This window comes from Nycticebus coucang, chromosome 10 (genome assembly GCF_027406575.1).
Source record: "Nycticebus coucang isolate mNycCou1 chromosome 10, mNycCou1.pri, whole genome shotgun sequence".
Classification (NCBI taxonomy): Eukaryota; Metazoa; Chordata; class Mammalia; order Primates; family Lorisidae; genus Nycticebus; species Nycticebus coucang.
This window is the reverse complement of record NC_069789.1, coordinates 115,652,746-115,676,091: the sequence shown is the minus strand read 5'-3', so window position 1 is coordinate 115,676,091 and position 23,346 is coordinate 115,652,746. Positions and strand designations below refer to the sequence as shown.

Below are 23,346 nucleotides of genomic sequence, written 5' to 3'. Positions count from 1 at the left end.
AGAGGCCAGAAGTCCAAAATCAAGGTATCAGCAGGACCACATTTCCTCCAAAAGCTCTGGGGAAGGATCAGCTCTTTGCCTCCTCCACCTCTTGGTGGCTCCAGGAATTCCTTGACTTATGGCTACAGAACTCCACTCTCCATGTCCACCTTCACATGGTGCCCTCCTCTTCTTTGCCTTCTCCTCTGCATTTCTATTAGAGGTACACTTGTCATTGGATTTAGGGCCCACCTGGATAATTCAGGATGATCTTATCTTGGGATCCTTAACATATTTACATCTGTAAAAGTCTTTTTTTTCTAAATAAGGTCACATCTTCAAACTCTGAGTATTAGGGCATGGCCATGTCTTTTGAGGGCCACCATTCAACCAATCAGCTATAATTATTTTTGTGGAAAATGATGGGGGTCTGGACTAAGATGGCCTTGGAGAGAAAGAAATGGATTTACAATGCATTAAGCATAGAGGAGTTTGTAATGATTACAAGTAGCAGTTGAGGGATGAGGGGGTGGTAACTTAGTGTCCAAACTGTGATTTAGACATAGAACTATGTGATTCAGGTCTAGGTTTCAAAAAGACCCGCCATGTTGGGGATAGAATGGAAAGGAGAGACTAGAGGTTGGGAGGAGCCTGAGGTCAAGGTCCAGGTGGAACAGCAGGATCCCTGAGATAGCCCGAACCCCAAAGACAGAGGGAGGGATAGAGTAGAGAATTAGGAGGCAAGAGGGGTACACTTTAGAGACTGGCAGGCTGTTGGTGGGCAAGGACAGGGGTTTGGCTCCATGGGGGTAGACATTGGTGCTGCCTCAGATGGGGAGATCAGGCAAGGGAGAGAATTTGAGGGGGACCCTGAGCTCTGTATGGGATGTGGTGAGAGTGAATGTCCCAGGGGACACCCAGGGCACAGTTGACTGGAGACAGATTTAAAAACAGTATGATTAAGCCAGGTGTGGTGGCTGACATCTATAATCCTAGCACTTTGGGAGGCCTGATTGGGAGGACTGCTTGAGCTCAGGAGTTCGAGACTAGCCTGAGTAAAAGTGAGACCCCATCTGTACTACAAATAGAAAAATTAGCCAAGCATTGTGGCAGGCACCTGTTGTCCCAGCTACTTGGGGGGCTGAGGCAGGATTGCTTGAGCCCAGGAGTTTGAAGTTGCAGTGAGCTATGATCATGCAACAGCACTCCAGACTGGGTGACAGAGTGAGATCCTGTCTCAAGAAAGAAAGAAAGAGAGAGAAAGAGAGAGAGAGAGAGACAGAGAGAGAGAGAGAGAGAGAGAGAGAGAGAGAGAGAGAGAGAGAGAGAGAGAGAGAGAAAGAAAGAAAGAAAGAAAGAAAGAAAGAAAGAAAGAAAGAAAGAAAGAAAGAAAGAAAGAAAGAAAGAAAGAAAGAAAGAAAGAAGAAAATAGTAGATGAGATCTCTTAGAAGAGAGAGAAGGAGCTGGGTCCTCAGGGAGGCAAGTTTCCCAGGGTCTGGGTGGATGACTGGGTGGTGGGGAAACTCCCAGAGTTGGAAATCTGTGAAGAATGTGAGACTTATCAAGAGTGGGGCGCTGATGAGGTCTTCAGGAGAGACTGCAGAGGTTTCTGGGTGTGACCAGCAAGCAGGCACTGCAAACTCAGATCTGACTGCCAAAATTCAACACTCCTGGCTCCTCTGGGGCCTTTCCCCTTGAGCCCCAATGCAGAGGCAGGAAGCGCTGCCTGAGGCCCGGCTTCCGCTGGGTTTCTTGGCACCACTCAGCTGCCCTCCCACTCCTGGGGACCTTCCCATGTCGGGTCTGCAGCACTTTCACTTCCCCAGGTGCCCAGCCCTGCCCCTCAGCAGGTGGGAGCACCCTGGTTTAAAACAGGATGCAAAGAGAGTGGCAAAGACTTGTGTGGGGGGGGGGCGTGGGGGAGAGACAGATAATGAAAGGAGGACAGGGACACAGAGAGAAAGGCCAGAAACCCAGCAAGAGGGAGGATAGAGACTCAGGGGACAGGAGGACGACAGAAATTTAGAGGGCAAGGAAAGAGACCTGGAGAAAGAGGGAGAGATTCTGAGAGAAGGGGACAGCAAGGAGGGGGGAAAAAAGATCCAGAGAGAGGGGAACAGAGACCCAAAGACCAGAACAAGAGACCGAGAGCAGGGAAGGAGAAACAGAGCTGGATGCAGAGATGGAATAGCTTAGCAGGGTGTGAGGTCAGAGTGTCTGTGAGGTCAGCTGTTGTCCATGACCAGACCTGGGGTCCCAGTGCCCAGAGATGGGTATGAATAGATCAAGAGTCCCTTTGAATCCAGCAGTCTGAGCCATGGAAACATGGGAGGAACTGCCCCAAGTGTCCAGGGTAGCGTCTCAGCTGCCACAAATTCCAGGCCACCTCAGGTACCAGGGTGTAAGTCCTACCTGGGCAAGTGACGGAGACAGGGACAAAAACAGAGAAGAGAGTCACTTCGGGTGAAGACAAGGGGGTGGAGCCCCACCCTCGGAACTTCCTCTTTCTTTGTGTTCTTGCCTTCTCCCTAGCTCTCTGCCTCTTCATCTCTCTTTCACTCTTGGCCTCTGTCTTTCTGCCTGTCTCCTCACTGCCAGTCCCCATCAGGTCCCTCAAGCTGATCGCTCTACCTTTTAGGTGAAGATGTCGGCCCAGGAGAGCTGCCTCAGCCTCATCAAGTACTTCCTCTTCGTTTTCAACCTCTTCTTTTTTGTGAGTTGCCTCATGGTTACCCAGCCTGGGCCCCAACCCCTGCCGCAGCCCTGAACCTCACACCCCAGCTTTGCCCACTACTATATTCTCCTCTCCTCTCTCCAGGTCCTGGGAAGCCTTATTTTCTGCTTTGGCATCTGGATACTCATTGACAAGACCAGCTTTGTGTCCTTTGTGGGTGAGGGGGGCTGGGACTGTAGGGGAGAACCTTCCTCCAAGTGACCTCCTGTGGTCTCACTTATCCCTGGGAGGCCCATAGTGACCAACTCCCTGGGTAGGCTACAGGCTCCGATCCCCTGATGACCAGTGCTGTACCTTTTGGAGCCTGTGTTTTCCCCTAGCAAATGGGGTTGTGCATGTCAATAATAATAATGATAATAGCCATTTCTCAAGCACTTCCTTTGTGTCAGATTGTGTGCTGGTGCTCATCAGCTCCTCCCACAAACCTTCCTCTCTCTTGAAGTGACAGGGGAAGTCTCTTGCTGGATGTGATGCAGCAAGGAAGTAGAAAAGCAGAAATAATATTAATAACAGTAGACAAATAATACTAATCACCCAAATATTAATAGTTCATATTTAATAAGTGTTTGTCCTATGTTAAAGACTGAGTTTTTATTTATTTATTTATTTATAGACAGAATCTCATTTTGTCACCCTTGGTACAGTGCTGTGGGGTCATAGCTCACAGCAACTTCAAACCCTTGGCCTTGAGCAATCCTCTTTTCTCAGCCGCCCAAGTAACTGGGACTACATGTATGTGTCACTATGCCCAGCTAGTTTTCTTGTATTTTTAGTAGAGACAGGGTCTACTGTTGCTCAGGCTGGTTTTGAACTCCTAAACTCAAAGCAGTCCACTCACCTTGGCTTCCCAGAGTTGCTAGGATTATAGGATTACAGGCATGAACCACTGCGTCCAGCCTAAGGACTGAGTTTATATATGCTCCCAGGTGTCCCTCAAGACAACCCTGAGAAATTAATATAATTATCCACTAGGTATCAGGAAGGTTTAAATTACTGAGCCAATGTTACATAACAAGTCATTTGACGGAAACTACTGGGGATGAAAAGGAGCTGAGGTAGGAAAGAGAGAGAGAGAGGAAAAGAAAGGGGCAGAGATCCAGATGGGGAAAACAGGTCCAGAATGAGAAGAAAGTCCCAGAAAGAGACAGAAAATTGCAATGGGGCAGGGGCAGAGCCCCAGAGAAAGGCAGAAACCCAAAGGTAGAAACAAAGAGCCCAGAGAGAGGACACCTAGAATACTGTTCCCCACTTAGGTGGCTGCCTGGGCAGTGGATGGGGCTGCTTGGAGCTGTGGACACCAGGCCCACCATCACTGCCTCTCACCTCTCCCAGGCTTGTCCTTTGTGCCTCTGCAGAACTGGTCCAAAATCCTGGCCATCTCAGGAATCCTCACCATGGGGCTTGCCCTCCTGGGCTGTGTGGGAGCCCTCAAGGAGCTCCGCTGCCTTCTGGGTCTGGTGAGTCTTCTATTTCCCTCTACCCCCGGACCACTCTTAATGCTCCCTTCAAAAATGCCCTAGCGAGATGCTCAGCCTGACCTCTCCACTCCGCCCCCAGTATTTTGGGATGCTGCTTCTCCTGTTTACCACACAGATCACCCTGGGAATCCTCATCTCCACTCAGCGAGCCCGGGTGAGCTTGCTCTCACTGCCACCACCCCACCTTGGCAGTGGCAGGGGATGGAGGTTGGGGATGGAGGTTGGGGGCTAGGGGTGTGAGAGCGGGTGGAAAGAGATGGAAACAAAGGCAGATGGGCTGACATAGACAAAAAGAAATAACAGGCTGGGCACAGTGGCTCACATATGTAATCCTAGCGCTCTGGGAGACCAAAGCAGGGGGATTGCTTGAACCCAGAAGTTTGAGACTAGCCTAAATAAGAGTAAGACCCTGTCTCTACTAAACATAGAAAAAAAATTAGCCAGTCTGGTGGCAGGCCTGTAGTCCCAAGTTACTTGGAAAGCTGAAATAGGAGGATTGCTTGAGCCCAAGAGTTGAGGTTGCTGCAAGCTAGGCTGATGTCACATCACTCTAGCCTGTGCAACAGAGCAAGATTATCTCAAAAGAGAAAGAGAGGCAGTGAGTGAGACTCTGTCTCAAAAAAAAAAAATCTGTTTAAAAACACACAGGAAGGAAATCCTGGGATTACATACTTAAAAATAAAATGAACTATGGAATTATAGGGAAAAAACTAGCTAAGCATTGTGGTGGGTGCCTGTAGTCCCAGCTACTGGAAAACTGAAGCAGGAGGATCCCTTGAGTCCAGGAGTTTGAGGTTGCTGCAAGATAGGCTGATGTCACTGCTCTCTAGCCTGTGGCAACAGAAAGTCAATCTCAAAAAGCAAAAAAAGTGAGAGAGAGACAAAGTCAGAGAAAGACACATGGATACGGACAGACATGAAGAGATCCAAAGTGAAACACATGGGATGTGGAACTGGGAGAGAGAGAACAGGAAGAGAAATTGAAGTTCTGGAAGGAGAGATAAAAACCGAATGAACTCTAGAAATAGTGGAAGAAACAGAATGACAGATCTGAGGAACAGAGAGACCTAGCCAGCCATTCATTGAGGCATTGAGGCATCGAGGCCGGCACAACGGTACAGGGACCCCTTTGGGCTGAAAAGAGGCTGGGGCGAGGTGGGGCAGATAGGGCCCAACCTCACTCTTCGTCTCAGCTGGAGCGAAGTGTGCAGGACATCGTGAAGAAGACCATCCAAAACTACCGTGCCAACCCAGAGGAGACAGCGGCTGAGGAGAGCTGGGACTACGTGCAGTTCCAGGTGCGTGGACCTTCCACTCCACCCTGATGTGCCCCCAACCTCTAGTTCCGTGGCTCTGCCTGGTGTTTGGAGATTCCTCCCCGATGTGGCCTCAGGCCCCTGCTCCAGGACCCTCAAGTACCCCAACCCCGCCAAGTCCGACATGCCCCCGCACCCAAATGATAAAATAACTGGCCCCAGTCCCTCGACTTTGGCGTAGGTTCACCCTCTGCCTCAAAGAGACCCCGCCCTCACCCCAAGTGGTCGAGTCCCTACACCCAACACTCTAAGGTGACTCAGCTTCCTCCGTGGTGACTCTGGCTTCCAGCGGATCCCAACTCCAATGGTACTCCATTCCCTGGACATTCACATCGCCTCGCACTCCCATTCACCTGTCCCCTGAGGCTGACTTGCACCGCGCACCCAATCTCCGCTCCACAGCACGATGCTGTAGCTCCTCCCCCAGCCCCAGGTCTCTGTGACTCAGGTCTCTTCAAACCCCAAGTTCCAGTAATGTCCCCTAGCCTCTTCTCAACCACAGCCCAGCCCACTACTCCCCAATCCTGCACCCACCACTTAGCCCTCTACTCCCGGATATGACCGCATACCCATCACTTAGTACCCTGATCCTCAACATAATTTCCTATCTCTCCAGTCCTGGTCCCCCTGACTCGTATGCCTGCCTCTTCCAGCTGCGCTGCTGCGGCTGGCACTCTCCCCAGGACTGGTTCCAGGTGCTCATACTGCGAGGCAACGAGTCAGAGGTGCACCGTGTGCCGTGCTCCTGTTATAACTCGTCGGCGACCAACGACTCCTCAATCTACCAGTTCAGCCGGCTTGGACAGGCAGGACGGGCCAGACACAGTGCAGACCTCTGCACTGTCCCAGCAAAAAGCTCCATCTACCGCGAGGTGGGTCCGGGCCGCCGGAGATGGGCGGGGTCTGCGAGAAGGTGGGGCTAATGGCACCTAAGGGGCGGGGTTTCTAGGACCGGCGAAGAGCACAGAAAGGGCGAGCTTGGAAGAGGTGAGGAACAGGTGCAGAATTAAGGAAACTAGAGAACCCTGGTAACTACGGAAGCAAGTCGGTGCCTGGAAGGGAGGCGAGGGCTGGCCCTGAGAACGCTGGGCTGGACTTGAGAGAATCCCAGAAAGAAGTCTGCTTTTAACCTTTCCCTACACCCCCAGGGCTGCGCGCAGAACCTCCAGAAGTGGCTGCACAACAACCTCATTTCCATTGTGGGCATTTGTCTGGGCATCGGTCTACTCGAGGTGATCTAGACCCGCCCCCACTTGCCATTGGCCTTATTATCCCTAGATGCCTGGCCCCTAAATGTGTGTCCTCGGGTTGTCCTGGAAAGACGCCCGCTCCACCTAACGAGCGGGAGGGGACCTAGCTTCTGTGAGCCCTGCTTGGCCGCATGCAGGGAGAGCCTCCTGTCATTGGCCACAATAGCCCTCCCATTTCCTCGCAGGTGAGTGTAATGGTGCTGGGCCTGCTACTACAGCGCAGGGCGCTCCGCCAGGAACCCAAGCCGCCAGTGCCAGACGCCGACAGTTCCAGCCTCCTCGGGCCCAACCTGATCGCTGACGGCGGCAGTGGGCGCTGTGGCGTGCTCAACAGCAGTGGGCGTAGCGGCAGTCTATGGGGTGGCTGGGGCATGGCGGATGCCTGCCCCAACTGGGGGGACAAGGCCCCCCAGGGCAAGCTACCCATGGTCCTGGGGCCCTGGCCGCTGTGGGATCAAGATGAGGAGCAGCCAGAGACCAGGAGTGTGGGAGCAGAGGCTGAGGCAGAATTAGAAGCTGAGAAGGGAGAGACAGATGAGCCTCCAGAATAAAGGATCTTGGACTTGCTTCCGACCTTACTCCTCTCAGGCGCTAACCCGACCCTGCCTCTCCACCTACTGAAGTTCTCCCTCTAGCCTCTCATTTCTACCTACTCCTTTCTCTAGCCCTTCCAGCCCACCACTGACTTTCCTCCCTGGTGGTGATGGGGGGGGGGGCATCACACCCACTATTGCCAGCACCTTCTAAACCTTTCTCACTGCTCTCCTTTCTCTATAGCTCGGCTTCATGACGCTCTCGATATTCCTGTGCAGAAACCTGGACTACGTCTACAAACAGCTGGCTCGATACCGCTAGGCCCCATCCTTCACCAGCCCCACCCTGACCCCTTCAAGAGCCTTCCCCGTCGCATGTAAATATTTGTTTAATCCTCAGTTCACCCCAGGCATTGAGCCCTCCACCTCCTCATTCCCCTGGGGACCCAGGTGTCCGCCTGCCCCCTCTGCCTCTCCTGGGGGACCTGGGGCTTCCGTCCACCAGCTTCCTGCCCCCAAAGATACTTGGTTTCCTTGACTCATCTGTCGGCCTACCACCTCCCACAAGATTATTTTTCACCCAAACCTCAAATAAATACCTTGCATTTTGGTAAAATAGCTTTATCCTCTGTCAGAACACAAACCAACACACTTTGGGGTGGAGGAGGAAAGGAAGCAGTCTAGCACGTGGCTCACTGAGGAGGAGGGGGGATGAGATTACAAAGCCTCACCTCACTGCTTATGCCGCTGAGATAAAGTCATAACCCTTATAAATAGCTCGTTATATTAAAAATATTTCCAGGGCCCATCTGGCTCTGCTCCTGCACAAATAGGGTTAATTTTTGTGATACAAAGGTAGTAGGGAGAGGAAGACATTGGGGGGAGGGAGGGGCTGGAAGCTGGAAAACAGGAAGGGTGATGAGCCAATGTGTAACTAAGGCCCTCCAAAACATCCAGAAGATCAGGGTAAGGGGGGCCTGTCAGAGGCTGAGAAGAGTACCTGGAGGTTGTCTCACTCCTGTCCTCAAACCTTGATGCTCTGGAGTGATCTGTCCTTTCAGACACCTCCTGTGAGGTCCCACTATTAGAGTCAATTCTTTCCTCAGTCCCCACCTAATTCAGCTCACCAATCAAGTTTTGGGGTCTCCTATTGCTTAGGTTTCTGAGGTCAGCCCCTTTAAGTCACAGCCCTCTAAGTAAGAAGCATGAGGAGAGCTTGAGGGTTCTTCTGGGAAGGAGGATGTTCCAGGGGGTCAGTCCGTTTTGAGGTTCCCCTTCAGTCCCTGACCAGACGGTAAATGTGGTGCTGGGCCCCACGTTCACTGGTGGAGACCTCGAAGACATAGGCGGTGCAGAGCAGCAATTCCTGGGTGTCTCTGTTTGTCACCACCTGCCAAGGAGGCCGTGAGAAGGGTCTTATGCTTGGAAGGGCAAGGACCACTGTGCCCTCTCCAAGCTACCATGAGACAGCAAACCTCTTTTCCACTCCCATAAAACAAGTTCCACAAATAAAATGGATACCCAATATGTCCGCTTCCCTGGGCTATGGGAGTTACCTCTAAGCTGAGGGGCTTTACATCAGATGGTGCATCATATCTCAGTTAATAGGGTTCCCCCATATCACATTCCCTAGGTTAATGGGATCCCCACTGTGTCACACATAAAGGGAGTACCCTCACTTCAGGTCCCCCAGCCAAGGGGTTTCTATCTCAGCATACTCCCCAAAATTAAAGGAGCTTCCACCACATCATGTTCCCTGGGAAGCTAAGGATCTGCCTGAGGTGGCCTCCACATCAGACATGCCCTGTGAGGTCCCACCATCAGAATCTATTCTTTCCTCAGTCTCCACCTATTCAGCTCACCAACCAAGTTTTGGGATTAATGAAGGAGGGATTGATCCCCTTATGTGAGTGCTATGAAGTGTCCACTACATCTGTTCTCTAGGTGAAGGGGTACCCTAAGCTAAGGGTCAACTGTGAGATCCACACTGCATCAGTTTCCTGGTTAAAAGAGCCCCAGGCAGGGCCAGGCGTGAGCGCCTGTAATCCTAGCACTCTGGTAGGCTGAGGCAGGTGGATCAGTCTGAGCAAGAAAAAGACTCCTTCTCTACTAAAAATCGAAAAATTAGCTGGGCATTGTGACGGGCACCTGTAGTCCCAGCTACTTGGGATGCTGAGGCAAGGGTATTGCTTGAGCCCAAGAGTATGAGGTGGTTGTGAGCTATGACACCACAGAAATCTACCCAGGGTGACAGAGTGAAAGTGAGAGTAGAGTCCCTGCTTTGTCAGTTCCATGGGTGAAGGGATTCCCTAGGCTGAGAGCCCAACATGGGGTCCTCCGTTATCTGCCCCCTGTCTGAAGAAGTCCCCTAGACTAAGGATTCTGTTGTGAACACTCTCCTCTACATCAGGGGTCCTGCTCAGCCCAGCCCCAGCATGTCACCTGGAGGATGGTGAAGTTCTCAAGGACACTGTTCATCATATATCGCTCAGGCAGCTGCCGCAACTTGTGCAGGAAATTCACCAGGTACTCACACATGGGCGAGCGCAGCAGGCGGTACACAAACTTTCCATCCTCTAGCTGGGCCCGCTCCGTCTAAACCAGGGTGTGGGAAATAGGGAGGACAGTGGTTGAGAGACACATGGATCACCCCAGGACCTCCACTCTGTGCCTCTCAGATGCCACACTCACTCCCATTACCATCTTCTCAGCATCATCCCACCTACAGTGACCAAGGTGGGAGCCCTGAACCCTTGGAGATCTGACCCAAGATCTCTGAGCCTACAAACGGGAGTTCCCCAAGCTCCACAAAGTGATGCTTTGAACCCTAATGATCTCTGAACAACTCTGACCTCCAGGACCTCAGATATGCTCTAAACCCTCCAAAGAATCCCCCATAAAAGCTCCAAACTCTACATGACCTCTCACCTTGAGATCCTCCACGTCCCCGGCAATCCCTAAGTATGACTTCTGAACTTCCTTGCTCTATAAACTCCTCCATATCCATAAAAACCTTTTCAGTCATTGTGACTCTAAATATCTGTACCACATGTTTCAACCCTCAAAGTGATCTCTACCTGTGACTTATGAACTCCATATTAGCTCCAAACTTATGCACTAAACCCTCAAAGAGGCTGGGATACCCCTACCCCATGCACACCCTCAAATGTCTGAGCCATTTAGCTCTTGGTCCATTTTGTAGCCCCAGAGTGGCAGGTGGCCAGGCACTCACCTGCCCAGAGCTCCACCCTCCAGCCTCACCTCCACCTTCTCCACAACCTGCTTGCCAAAAGAGCAGACCTTGGAGGAACAGGTGAGGGTCATGTGTTCCAGGCTCTCATACTGGCTGCTCACTCCATAGAAGCCACCACTGTTGCTGCTGCTACTGCTGCCAGCCCCTGCCTCCTCGCCACTTGGGCCCCAGTCCAGGTCTGCCTGGGGGATGAGAAACCACAGATGAGTTGGAGGAGATGTCCTCATAAATAGTGGGGACTCTGCCCCACAACCTGGCTGCCCCATTGTGCTTTCAGTTGCCCCCCTCTCTCCCTCAGCTTTCAAAGTTTTTCACAAGCTGGCTTCTGGAGAACATGCACCTTTCCATCAGTGTTGAAGAATTCTCGGTCCCCAAATTGATCTATACCCTCTATCTTGGCTATAATCCCAGCCCTCTGGGAGGCCAAGATGAGTGGATCACCTGAGCTCACAAGTGCAAGACCAGCCTGAGCAAGAGTGAGATCCCATCTCTACTAAAAGTAGAAAAAAAAACTAGTTGGGCATTGTGGCAGGTGCCTATAGTCCCAGCTACTCAGGAGGCTGAGACAAAAGAATCACTTGAGCCCAAGAGTTGGAGGTTGCTGTGAGCGATAATGCCAGGAAACTCTATCCAGGGCAAGAGTGAGAATCGGTCTCAAAAAAGAGTTCAGCCCCTTCTAAGAGCCTGGTTACTAAGCTAGCAAGACCTAAGCACCTCCATTCCACTCTGGGGGCCATTAAAGGGGGTTGACACTCTCTCTCCCTGAGAGCTAGAGGCCTTAGCTGGGCTGCCACATGATTTATGAGCACTTTCGGTTTTACTGTTGGAACTTACCCAGAACTTAACCAGGAAAAAGGCATGGGGTGGCCCGCGATCATACAGCTCTCGAAGACCACCCTTTTTCTCAGGGAATTTGTCATAGATCTGGCGGACGTCCACACTCTCAAGGGGGGGAGCTCCAGGGCTGGGGCAGTGCTGGCTGATGTGTACAAACAGGTGCCTCTGGTACTGAGGAAGGAGTGTGGGTGAAAAGTGGGAGGTGGGCTGGACCTCCAACCCTCCCTATCCAACCCCAGCTCACACTGTGGCCATCCCCACAGCTCTAGTTGGCTATTCCACCCAGCACTAGATGTGACTCCTGCCCCGTACCTCACACCTGTAATTCTAGAACTCTGGGAGCCTGAGGTAGGGGAGACACTGTCCTCACCCCTTTCTGCCCTTGCATCCCCACAGTCCCTCAGTCCCCAACCCTTTGCCCAATCCCCTCAGCTCTGTCCCATTACCTTAGCCTCAGCTCAGGCCTTATCCTCTCCGACCCTCATCCCAGCCTCCCACCTCTCCTCTCCTGTTCATCCCCCCTATGGCCCCAGAGCTGACCCTGGCTCTCCCCTGCTCATAGTCCTCCCATGGCTCCCTAGTACCCCCAGGACAAAGCCCACATCCCCTCTACCTGGCCCTGTAAAAAATGAAAAAAAAAAACTTCAATGGATGGATAGGAGTCCACACAGCCCACACCCCAGACTCCCTTTTTGTCCACATTCTCATGAATCCTTCTCTTGACATTTTACATATCCTGAAAGCTCTTCCCATCTTCTCCTCCAATACATATCTTCCCTGTATCTTTCCAGTCCCAAATCTACCTCTTCCTAGAAACCTCCCTTGATTACAATTCACTATTTCCATGGTTCCCCTTTGCCCTCAGGAGAAAGTCTAGGTGCCTTAATTTAGCAATGCTAGCTCCCCCAGAACCAGCACCTGCCCACCTATCTGCAGCCTCACCAGCTCCCACCATACTCTATTATTTTTCTCCCTGAGAATTCCATGCTCTGCCCATTTCTCTATCCAGAACATCCAATTCCATACATGGCAAAATCCTATATAATCCTTAAAGTCCAACTCAAATATTATCATACCAGGGAAGTCTTCATTGACTCCGTAAACAGAATTACTTCATTGTACACCCACAAAAACTTGAGCTCCCCCATCCCAGCATGCACTCATTATTCAACAGATACCTATCAAGAGATCTGTGTGCAGGCACTATTCTGGGTTCCAGGGCTACAAGACAAAGTCCCTGACCTCATGGACTGTGTACTGACAGAGAGAGAAAATTTAAAAATCAATCCGTGGATATAAATTTCAAGAAGTAATGTATGCTATTAAAAAAAAAAAGGAGAAGAAGAAGGCAGCCAAGCCTGGTGGCTCACCCCTGTAATTCTAGCACTCTGGGAGGCTGAGGTAGGAGGATCCCTTGATCTCAAGAGTTCAAGACCAGCCTGAGCAAGAGCGAGACTCCATCTCTAGCCAGGTGTTGTGGTAGGTACCTATAGTCCCAGCTACTCGGGAGGCTGAGGCAAGAAGATTGCTCAAGCCCAAGAGTTTGAGGTTGCCGTAAGCTTTGACGCCACAGAACTCTACCCAGGGTGACAGAGTGAGACTCTTTCTCAAAAAATAAATAAATAAAACATAGTAAAGTATAGTAAGGGGGTTGGAAGTGACAGCATTTGGTATTTTCCATGAAGGTGTTTTGGGAAAGCCTATTTGAGAAGATCATCTGGCAAAGGCCTGGATGAATGGAGAGAGTAAGTTATGGACATACCTGGGGAAAGCATATACTAAGCAGCAGGAACAGCAGATGCAAAGGCCTGAGGTGGAGTGGGCCTGGCATATTTGAGAAAGAGCAAGGAGGCCATGTGACTGGAGTAGAGTGAATCAGGGTGAAGTGTGGAGGTGAGAACAGACCAGGAACAGGGGTCAGATTGCCCAGAGCCTTGTGGGCAACTGAAAGGATGTTAGGTTTTAGTCTAAGTGTGATGAGAGGGTTTAATCTGATCCAATTTGGGTTTTACTAAGATCACCATATACAGTTATTAGTATTTTGACTAGTGTTAATAAAGTTTATGTTAGCATTTTGATTGGTGTGTATACAGTGGCTGCTGTGTGTTCATAAACCCCGGTTACTTCATAACTAAACTACATTTCCCAGGCTCCTTCGCAGTTAGGTGGTAACACATAATGAAGTTCCGGCCAATGGGATGTATGCAGGCCTGATAGTTGACACATCCTAGTCATATCCATGAAGCCTCCCGCACAATCTTAACTCTCTCCCTCCCTCCATCTGCTGGCCAGATGCAGAGAATCCTTCAGTAGATTCTGAAGCCCTAGAAGATGGCAGAAGCACAAAATGGAAAGAGCCTGGATCCCTCAATCACTGTGTGGAAGGCCCCTGCTAAACCCACACTGAAATGTTACATGAATGAGAAACTTTTGTGGTGTTCAATCTCTAAAACAGTGATTTGCAACTGGTGTGCCGTGGAAATTTTTTAAAATCATTAATTAAATTATTTTCAAAAGAAGTTCAAAGCACAGTAAGTATATATATTTTTTGATCAACATAATTTAAGTGTGCCATGAATGTTTGTTTAACTATAGGTTCAAGTGTGCTGTGAGATTAAAAAAAAAAAAAAGATTGAAAAGACCAGGTGTGGTGGCTCACACCGATAATCCTAGCACTCTGGGAGGCTGAGGAGGGTGGATTGCCTGAGCTCATGGGTTCAATTCCAGCCTGAGCAAGAGTGAGACCCTATCTCTAAAAATAGTTGGGCATTATGGCAGGTGCCTATAGTCCCAGCTACTTAGGACACTGAGCCAAGAGAATCACTTGAGCCCAAGAGTTTGAGGTTGCTGTGAGCTATGATGCCACAGCACTCTACCAAGGGCAACAAAATGAGACTCTGCCTCAAAAAAATAAAAGGTTGAAAAACATTTTCTAAGAGTTGGGACTTCTGTCAGCCCACCCTGACTAGTACAGTGCCTGTCTCTAGCCTAACCCAGGAGAAGCTCAAGCCCAGAAACAAGATCTGCTTTTCCAGTTCCTAGCATGTTTCCCAAATCCTGGTAAACAATAGAAACTCAAACACATTTGGTGAATAAATGATGTTCTGGAGAGTTTCTCTGACCTTCCCAACTTGCGACTGCATGACCTTCCAGTTCCTTTATGCTAGTAGTTCTCAAAGTATGGTTCCTCTGTCAGCCACATAAACACCACCCGCTTGTTAGAAACATAAATTCTCAAGCCCCACATCACAATTAGTGAATCAAAAGTTCATAGATTGGGGCCCGACAATCTTTGTTTTAACAAGCCCCCCAAATTATTCTGATGCAAGCTAAAGTTTGAGAATCACTACTCTTTGCCCTCCCTCTGTCACCCCTCTACATTTCAAAAATCCCTTAGTGACTCTCCCAAAATTTCACTCACTGAGTCAACTGCATCCGGTGGTTCCACAAAGGCTGAGAACTCTACCAGCTGCAACCGGGCAGTGCCCAGGGCCCGAGCCTGCCAGGCTGGGGGTGATGGGGCAGGTGGGGGCAGGGGTGAGAGGGATTGAGGGGGCTCATACCCTAAAGAGAAAGAAGAAAGAACAATAAAAGTTGCTAACATTTGTTGTCTATATCAGGTACCATTGTCTCTTGCCTGCCTCCACTTAGAAGCTGAAAAAGCTAAATACTCACTTTCCCAGCCTCCCTTGCAGCTAGAGGTGGCCATGTGACACAATCCTGGCCAATGAGATGTTAGGGGGGGCTTCTGGGAAGGAGTTTCTTCCTGAATGAAAAAGACAGAACTTTGGGAGGAGAAAGTTTTGACCCTGGCCAGGTCCTGCTTGGAACATAATGCCTGGAGTCACAGCAGCCATTATGACAGAGGCCAAGAGAATTATAGAGACACCAGTCCTAATATTGCTGAGCTACTGTGTCAGGAAAGGAGCAGCCCACCTCCAGACTTTTTGTTATGTGGAATTAACAAAAAATTAAAACCTTTATTATTTGCATTAAAGCTTTTACTATTTAAGGTACTATTAAATTTAGGTATTTGGTTATTGTAGCCAAAGTGTTTCTAATTGATAAATCTGTGGAACCTGAGGGAGCCAGGGACTCCCTCTTTCACTGACATAAGTTCTCAGGACCACATTGGCATGGACTTCTGGAAGCCATCTTTGCTGCTCAGGTGAGCTGAGCCTGCCTGGAAATGAAGCCACCACAGACAAAAGCAGATCAAAACAATTCCTAATGCTGCCACTTGAGCAGCATCCACTTCAGGATCCAGCCATGCCTGAAGCCATAATTCTGAACTATCAATTACTTGAACTGACAACTCAAAAAATTTTTTCTCTCTCTCTTTTTTCTTTTTTGGCTTCAGCTAGCCTGATTTGGGCTTCTCTCACTTGCATTGCATGAATACACCTCCCCAACATCTCATAAGCTAGCAAGTGACAGAACACAAAACCAGTATGTGTCTGGCTACAGAGCCCTGCTGTTAACCATGGCAAATTCTGCCACTCACCTTTCCACACCTATACACACACATATAGGCACACACACAGTCTCAGAGCTGGGCTTCGGTAACAATGTGTCCCCTGATTAATGGAAGGTTGAAGGAAAGACAGTTGAGGTCAAGGAAAGAGCTGGGAGCCAAGAGAGGGTGCAGAACAGGCTCTTACCTGGGAGGTCAGAAGATGGGGGAGTCAGTGACAAGGAGAACGGTGTCTGTGAAAATGGCTTCACACTGAGAGAAAAAGGAAGCCAGGGGTCAGCAAGATAGAAAAGTCTAATTTAATGAGAGGCCACAACAAATTAGACCCTGTGCTGGAACATTCTGTGCACAATGTCACTGAAGCTTCACAGCCTACTGAATAGGTGAAATTACTGCTCTTCTCATTTTACAAATGAAGAGACTGAGACACAAGCAATCTGCCAAAGTCCAAGTCACACCACTGAGATGCAATGGAGCCTGGACTTGAACCTAGGTTAGTGCCAACCACAAAGCCCATCTTGATGGTGATATTTTGGTACCATGTCAGAAAGAGAAGAGAAACCAGATGTTAGGAGATGGGGAGAAGACAAAGAAGATGGGAACTTGAAGAAAGAAGAGGCTGAGGGGCTGAGAGGGTGGGAAGAAAATAACCAGTGGTCAGGGATGGGGAGGAAGCAACATCTAGTAGAACTTTCTGTATGATGAAATGAATGTTTTACATCTGCACTGCCTAGCCACTGGCCATCTGTGACCACTGAGCACTTGTGTGGTTAGTTTTAGTTTAAACAGCTGCATATGCCTAATGGCTATAGTATCAGGCACAGCTCCAGAGGCTCAAAGGTAGCTCAGGAGATGATAAAGTGGAGACTCAGAAGTCATATATGGCATGGCAGTCAAAAGTCAAGAAAGAGAGCAGGCCGAGTGCAGTGGCTCACTCCTGTAATTCTAGCACTCTGGGAGGCCCAGGCAGGTGGATTGCTTGAGCTCAGGAGTTCAAGACTAGCCTGAGCAAGAATGAGATCCCATCTCTAAAAAATAACCAGGCGTTGGCTTGGCACCTGTGACTCAAGCAGCCAAGGCGCCAGCCACATACACCTGAGCTGGTGGGTTAGAATCCAGCAGGGGCCCACCAAACAACAATGATGACTGCAACCAAAAAATAATCAGGCATGGTGGCAGGTGCCTGTAGTCCCAGCTACTTGGGAGGTGGAGGCAGGGGACTCACTTGAGCCCAGGAGATGGAGGTTGCTGTGAGCTGTGATGCCAAGGCATTCTACCCAGGGTGACAGCTTGAGGCTCTGTCTCCAAAAAAAAAAAAAAAATAGCTAGGCATTGTAGCAGGCACCTGTAGTCCCAGGTACTTGGGAGGCTTGAGGCAAGAGAATCACTTGAGCCCTGGAGTATGAGGTTGTGGTGAGCTATAACACCACAGCACTCTACCCAGGGCATCAAAGTGAGACTCTGTCTCAAAAACAAAATAAATAGGGCAGTGAGTAGGGCGCCAGCCCCATATACCAAGGGTGGTGTGTTCAAACCCAGCCCCAGCCAAACTGCGACAAAAAATAGCCGGGGCTGTTGTGGCAGGCGCCTGTAGTTCCAGCTACTGGGAGGCTGAGGCAAGAGAATCGCCTAAGCCCAAGAGCCGGAGGTTGCTGTGAGTTGTGGTGCCACAGCACTCTATGGAGGGCAACGGAGTGAAACTCTGTCTCTTAAAAAAAAAAACTAAATAAATAAATAAACAAAAAAACCCCAGACAAACAGATTAAAAAAAAATAAAAAGGTCAGGAAAGAAGAGTCAAAAGACCTGTATCAGAAAGAAATTCCAGGGGGAATTTCAGATTCTCCCAGGGGTTCTGCCTTAGTCCTTGTTATCCCCATTCTGAAATCTACACTCCAATATTGGATGGCACCTGTGGCTCAGTGGGTAGGCCGCTGGCCCCATATACCGAGGGTGGCTGATTTGAACCCAGCCCTGGCCAAACTGCAACAAAAAATAGCTGGGCATTGGGTGGCGCCTGTGGCTCAAGGAGTAGGGCGCCGGTCCCATATGCCAGAGGTGGCAGGTTCAAACCTAGCCCTGGCCAAAAAAAAAACACAAAAAAACACAAAACAAAAATAGCTGGGCATTGTGGTGGGCACCTGTAGTCCCAGCTACTCGGGAGGCTGAGGCAAGAGAATCGCCTAAGCCCAGGAGTTGGAGGTTGCTGTGAGCTGTGATGCCACTGTACTCTACCGAGGGCAATAAAATGAAACTCCATCTCTAAAAAAAAATTAATTAATTAATTAAATAAATAAATCAATAAACTCCAATATTTTGCTCATTGACATAATCCCTTGTCATCAACGCCAATGCTCAAATGTCACCTCCTCAGAGACACCCTTCCTGACCTGTCTAAAATAGAGCTCAAACACCCTGCTTTATTTCTCGTATTTATCCCTTTCTGTATTAATTCTTACCTGTTTACATATTTATTGTCTGTTTCCTCCCCTTCCCAAATATATAACACTTCATGAAGACAGGGATTCTGTCTATCTCGTTTGCTTTGCTGTGTCCCCAAACCGAGCACAGTACCAGGCACTTAGCAGGCACTCAATAAATATTTGGCCAACTGCTTAATACTGGCCTTCTCTTGCCTCCTAGAGCCCACCAGACTTTCCTACCTCAGAGCCTTGTCACTGGCTATTGCATGCTGTTTTCTTTACCTAAAACATTCCCACTGCCATTCTTCACCTGGCTGATTTCTATTCAGTTTTCAATGTTACCTCCTCAGAGAAACCCCTAGAACTTGTTCCACCTCTCCAGAACCTGCTGTGGTTCTTCAGGGCACTTCACATGCTCCTCAGTTTTGTGTTTATGCAGGAGCTGATTTAATTAACATTCTCTTGCTAGCAGGGCCTTGGAACCACCCCACCTTCCAGCTCAGCTCCCTCCCCTGCAAACGTCTCTTGAGTGTCTAGGGACTTGTTCTGATGCTTTCCTGTGTCTCTCAGCAGCAGTTCCCCCATTGAACTTCTCTACTGGTCTGAATTCTACACCCTGTCATTTGACTCTTCTTCTAGCAATACCCTCTGCCTTGCTGTCCTGTGGCCACACTCCCTTACTGACACCAGCCTGGCTCCTTTAGTTCCTGTCCGGGCTGAAATATGTACTTCCCATTGACCTTCTGGGTCCCATTTTCTACCTCGCTAGGCTAGAAACACATCCTTTCACTCTCAGGGATTTCTCAGAGCTGAAAAGGACACTCCCATGTACTGCTGGGACCCTTTTCTTCCTTCTGAGGAAGGCAATGATAACTCCAGTTCTACCCTAGGTCCACGAGCCACCTCAATGGAATGGGAACAAGCCCTCCCATGACTTTCTGGGGCTCCACTCTGTCTTCCCTGGAGTCTCAGGACCTGCAACTGACATTCCCATGAGCCTCCAGGGCTAAGACAATCCCACTGGGAGGTCATTATACCACGGACATCCTCTAGGTACCCCCACTCATCAAGCCCTATGCTGAGTTCATTTCACCCCAAACACACTTCTTCCCCAGGCTGCACATCTCCAGATGGTCCTGCCAACTCTAGTCAAACCCTGGGCTATCCTTGCCTCCTTTCTCCTTCCCAAGCCAACAGGCCCTAGCCCCATTCCTTCTCCTCCCAGACTCCCTCTGCCTAGGCCCCTCCTCACTACCCCAGCTCAGACTGTGTCCTGAGCATTTATTATGTGCCAGATCCTATCCTACTAATTAATTATACATATGTTAAATTCATTCATCCCAACAACAAAACTGTAAGGGAAGTACTATTACTATCCTGGTTTTAGAGATGAGGAAACTGAGGCTCTGACCATTGAAGTCACCTACCCAAGGTCCATAACTCATAAAGGGCAGAGATTGGATTCAAGTCCAGATAGCCTGGCTCCAGAATGTGTGTTCAAAAGGAAGACAGGAGCTAGAAGGAGTGAGAAAGTTCTCTGTGGGGATGTGAGAGCAGGGGGTAGGTGCTGAGCCAAGACACAAAGTACTCACTCTGGAACACTCCAGTGGGGTCCAGAGCCCCCTGACCAAAACTGGAAAAGCTCAGAGGCCTGGAGAAGAGAAAAAGAAGGGTGGTTGTCAGTCCCCTGCTGGCAACTGCAGCCCCATCCCTTTAACCCCAAACCCCACAATTCCCAACTCAGGCCACCTGAGGACCAGCGGAACCCAGTTTGGCCTGCAGGGAAGGTGCAGAGATAAGCTGGGCTGAGGACATGGTAGCCATGGTCTGGAAAGCCTTGTCCTTGGAAACCTGGTCCTGAAGGAAAAAGTGCCAGTTCATGTTAATAGGGGAGTCCCAGTCAACACAGCAAAGGTGGAACAATGCCAGGATAGGGCCAGGCTGGGGTGATGCAGAGCTGGGGAGTCAAGGCAAAGGGCTGGGAGAGGGCTGAACTCCCTCCCACTATAGCCCCTTTGCCTCTCCTCCTGGATGGGACAGTTGTCTGGAGTGAGAGTGAGAGGGAGGATGGGAAGGGGGACTTACCACATTCAGAGCCTGCCCGTAGGGGTGGGGAGGGGTGCCAAAGGAGGAAAAAAAACATGACTTAGGAAGTGAGGCCTCTCCCTCATCTCCCTGCCCTACCAACCCATAGTCCCACCACCCTGAGTTGAGCTATGGGAATAAGAGGGCAAAGGCAAAGGGATGAACATGCAGCAGGAAGTGATGGTGGCCAGCCCTAGAGAAGGGATTTCTCTACCCAATATAAAAGACAGTCATGAAATTTTCTAGGTCAAGAAAAAGCCAGAGTGAAGAGCCCAGATGCCCAGGCAATAGAAAATGAGAATTTTTAAACCCAGAGGGAATAGGAGATGCATGTTTCCTATTACAGACATAACAGAGAGGGCACAGAGAAGGTCCAGGAAAGACCAGAAGTGAAGGCTTTTAGACTTTGAGAGAAAAGAAGGGAAGGCTTCCGGGTACAAAAAAGTATAGGAAGTGATTATCCTGAAGTACAAAAGAAGGGGGGGGGATGCTCACACCCAGAGGGGTAGAATATGAAGGTCTCAGGCCAAAAGGGAACAGGAACTCAAAAGGATAAAGAAAAGAAAGTGGTGGGGCGGCTCCTGTGGCTCAAAGGAGTAGCGTGCAGGCCCCATATACCGGAGGTGGTGGGTTCAAACCCCAGCCTCGGCCAAAAACTCCAAAAAAAAAGAAAAGAAAAGAAAGTAGATATAAAAATCTCCAACAGAAAATGAAGATTTCTGGACACAAAAAGCAGGTGAGCCACATGGGGACAGGAAATAAGAAGATAAATTAGAGGAGAAAAAGAGGTGATTTTCATAGCACAAGAGGAAAGAAGGAAGAACAAAAGGAAAAGAGGGAAAGGGAAGGTGACACTATAGTCAAGGAGAGGACTAATGGCCTGACCTTCTTACTGTCCTACACTAAATCTTCATCCCTGACTCTATGGGCTCTCTCCCTACATAGGGTCTCTATACAGCCCCTTTTGCTGAGCCACTGACTCCCCGCTTTGGGTTTCGATACTGCCTGCCCCATCTACAGAGGTCCTTCACCCTTGGTCTCTGTCCCCCTCTCTCTGGGTCTCTTCCCTCCACTCTCGGGGCTCTGTCCCCTTCTCTTTGGGGCTCTGTCACCCTCTGTCTATAAGTCTCTGTGCCACTTTCCATGGGTCTCTGCCCTACTCTATCTGGGACTCTGTGCCTTTCTCTCTGGGGCTTTGTCACCCTCTCACTTGAGCCCTGTCCCCATCTGCCTCAGGGTCTCTGTCCCTCTCTCTCTAAGTCTCTGTCCCCCTCTCAGGATGTCTGCCTTGGTCCCTACCTTCAGCTTGGACTGGATTTCCCTTGATTTCCTTCGGGTCAAAACCTGGATGTGACTAGAGACCTAGAGGGATCAACAGAGAAGCAGATTCAGGCCACAGCCACCACCCCTTGTGTTCATTACCCCTTCCCTTCCTCCAGATGCCTCACTGAGCTGCTAGAACATGAAAGATGACAAACGCACAGAAGATACTAGCTGTCTCAAGAGGAGGCCAACACAGATGTATCCAAAAGGCTATTCTGGATGTGAGGGCCATCTGGCTGCAACATCTGTCAATCCGCTGATCACCAGGATTAACTTGGCTGGTCTGATGGCTAAGCAGTAGTCCCCTTCCTCCCTCACCACTCTACGTGTGTCCTTCCCAAAGCAGCACACTTTGTCAAAGAAGACAACCTTCCCTGTTAGAAGAGGATTTTTCTTCAGTTAGGGATATATGAGTAGCTGTGTTCCCCTACTAGAACCTCCAAATAAGCTTGAAAGGTCCATAAAGGCTATTCTTTCCAGGAACTTGCTAACCTCACTGATCTTCCCCAGATCCAGCTCTCCATCCCCTTCCCTATTGCTTTCTCTTTGGCTCTTTTGGTCCCTCTGGTTCTAACACAATTATTAAGAAAACTACCCCAAAAGAGGCACAGTTAGAGCACACTACCAAGATGATAGATAAAAGCACATGAACCAGATCCTCCTTGAACCTGAACCTGCCCTTACTAGGATATCTCTAAGAAGACAGGCCCATCCAAGACAGAAGTCCCCAAGTCATTTCTGAGACCTGTTTGCGAGTTCGGGTCTTCCCCGTTCTTAGCTTGATGTAGCGGGCAATCAGTTCATTCCGACCTGAAGATTCAAAGATGGAACAGAGTTAGACCTTCAGCACGACTTCCAGCAGAGGAGAAACCAGAGAAGAAGAAAGCACCAATAGTCCTCAAAGGTCTGTAGTATCTAGGTTGCAGGTCTCCTCAGTTTTAGGAGAGCCAGACTGCTTGGGTTCATATCCTAGCTTGATCATGTACCAGTCCTGCAATCCTAAGCAAACCACTTAAACTTTCTGTGCTTCAGTTTCCTTATCTGTGCAAATAGTGATGCTAGTTTCTACTGACTGAGAGTTGCTATGAAGATATAATGTATTTTTACCTGAATGGCACTTAGAGCTCCATAAGTATTGGTCATTATCATTGTTAATTGGTGGAGGACAGGGCAAAAGATACAGGTAGACTCACCATACATCTTTCCTTCATCAGACAGTATGATTTTTCGGCGGCCGCAGGGCGGGTAGATGGCCAGGGCCTCCTGGAAGCTCTGCTCAATGTCTGGGCTCCAGACACCCTCTGCATCTGGGCTCCCGTCTCCCCCAGCCCCCTCGCTGCCTCCAGCACCCTCGTCACTGCCTTCCTCACTGCCTGTCCAGCCGCTGCCATCATCCAGGGGGGCCCCAACCCGGGGTTCTCCCATCTGGGCCTGGAGGAACAGAGAGCTCAGCAAGCTTCCCCTGATCCTCTTCGAGGGACCGATTATATGAGGGCTAGGGGTCTGGACTGCTGGGTCCTGGAGGAAAAAAGGAGTTGGATGGCTGCAAAAGCTTAGGGTACAAGTATATTCTCTAAGTTTCCAAAGGGACTGCATAGTGATGAAGTCTTGAAGTCATCATTACCCTAGGGACCATTTACCCTAGGGACCATGAGGGCTAAA

At 49.6% G+C, this 23,346-nt stretch overlaps 2 protein-coding genes across 6 annotated transcripts; one reads left to right on the top strand and one right to left on the bottom strand.

Moving 5' to 3' along the window:
- The first annotated feature begins 1,946 nt into the window (after nt 1-1,946).
- CD37 (CD37 molecule) lies at nt 1,947-7,897 on the top strand. Of its 5 annotated transcripts, none has more exons than XM_053606423.1 (8): nt 1,952-2,693; nt 2,799-2,871; nt 4,047-4,171; nt 4,272-4,346; nt 5,386-5,490; nt 6,162-6,380; nt 6,657-6,740; nt 6,944-7,895. In XM_053606423.1, exons 1-8 carry the CDS (start codon nt 2,625-2,627, stop codon nt 7,307-7,309), a joined length of 1,116 nt encoding a protein of 371 aa, XP_053462398.1. In that variant the 5' UTR covers nt 1,952-2,624; the 3' UTR covers nt 7,310-7,895. The 5 variants fall into 5 exon arrangements, with proteins under 5 accessions (XP_053462399.1, XP_053462400.1, XP_053462398.1 ...); XM_053606427.1 differs by having other exon boundaries at nt 1,961-2,693; nt 7,536-7,891; XM_053606424.1 differs by lacking the exon at nt 4,272-4,346 and having other exon boundaries at nt 1,947-2,693; nt 6,944-7,897.
- Nucleotides 7,898-8,079: 182 nt separating this feature from the next.
- On the bottom strand, nt 8,080-23,346 carry TEAD2 (TEA domain transcription factor 2). Its single transcript, XM_053606422.1, has 12 exons — nt 22,878-23,346; nt 22,430-22,494; nt 21,661-21,723; nt 20,362-20,373; nt 20,026-20,133; nt 19,869-19,927; nt 16,043-16,107; nt 14,803-14,945; nt 11,379-11,552; nt 10,553-10,726; nt 9,734-9,886; nt 8,080-8,681 (listed from the first exon to the last, which is right to left on the bottom strand). The coding sequence occupies exons 1-12, from the start codon at nt 23,278-23,280 to the stop codon at nt 8,568-8,570; spliced, it is 1,533 nt and encodes a 510-aa protein (XP_053462397.1). The 5' UTR covers nt 23,281-23,346; the 3' UTR covers nt 8,080-8,567.

Coding starts and splice junctions, on each gene's coding strand:
- CD37 (XM_053606423.1), top strand. CDS start 2,625: ATGTCGGCCCAGGAGAGCTGCCTCAGCCTCATCAAGTACTTCCTCTTC. Junction 2,872..4,046: donor CAGCTTTGTGTCCTTTGTGG/GTGAGGGGGGCT, acceptor CACCTCTCCCAG/GCTTGTCCTTTGTGCCTCTG. Junction 5,491..6,161: donor GGGACTACGTGCAGTTCCAG/GTGCGTGGACCT, acceptor TGCCTCTTCCAG/CTGCGCTGCTGCGGCTGGCA.
- TEAD2 (XM_053606422.1), bottom strand. CDS start 23,280: ATGCAGTCCCTTTGGAAACTTAGAGAATATACTTGTACCCTAAGCTTT. Junction 10,727..11,378: donor TTTTCCTGGTTAAGTTCTGG/GTAAGTTCCAAC, acceptor CTCATCCCCCAG/GCAGACCTGGACTGGGGCCC. Junction 9,887..10,552: donor AGGTTGTGGAGAAGGTGGAG/GTGAGGCTGGAG, acceptor ACCCTGGTTTAG/ACGGAGCGGGCCCAGCTAGA.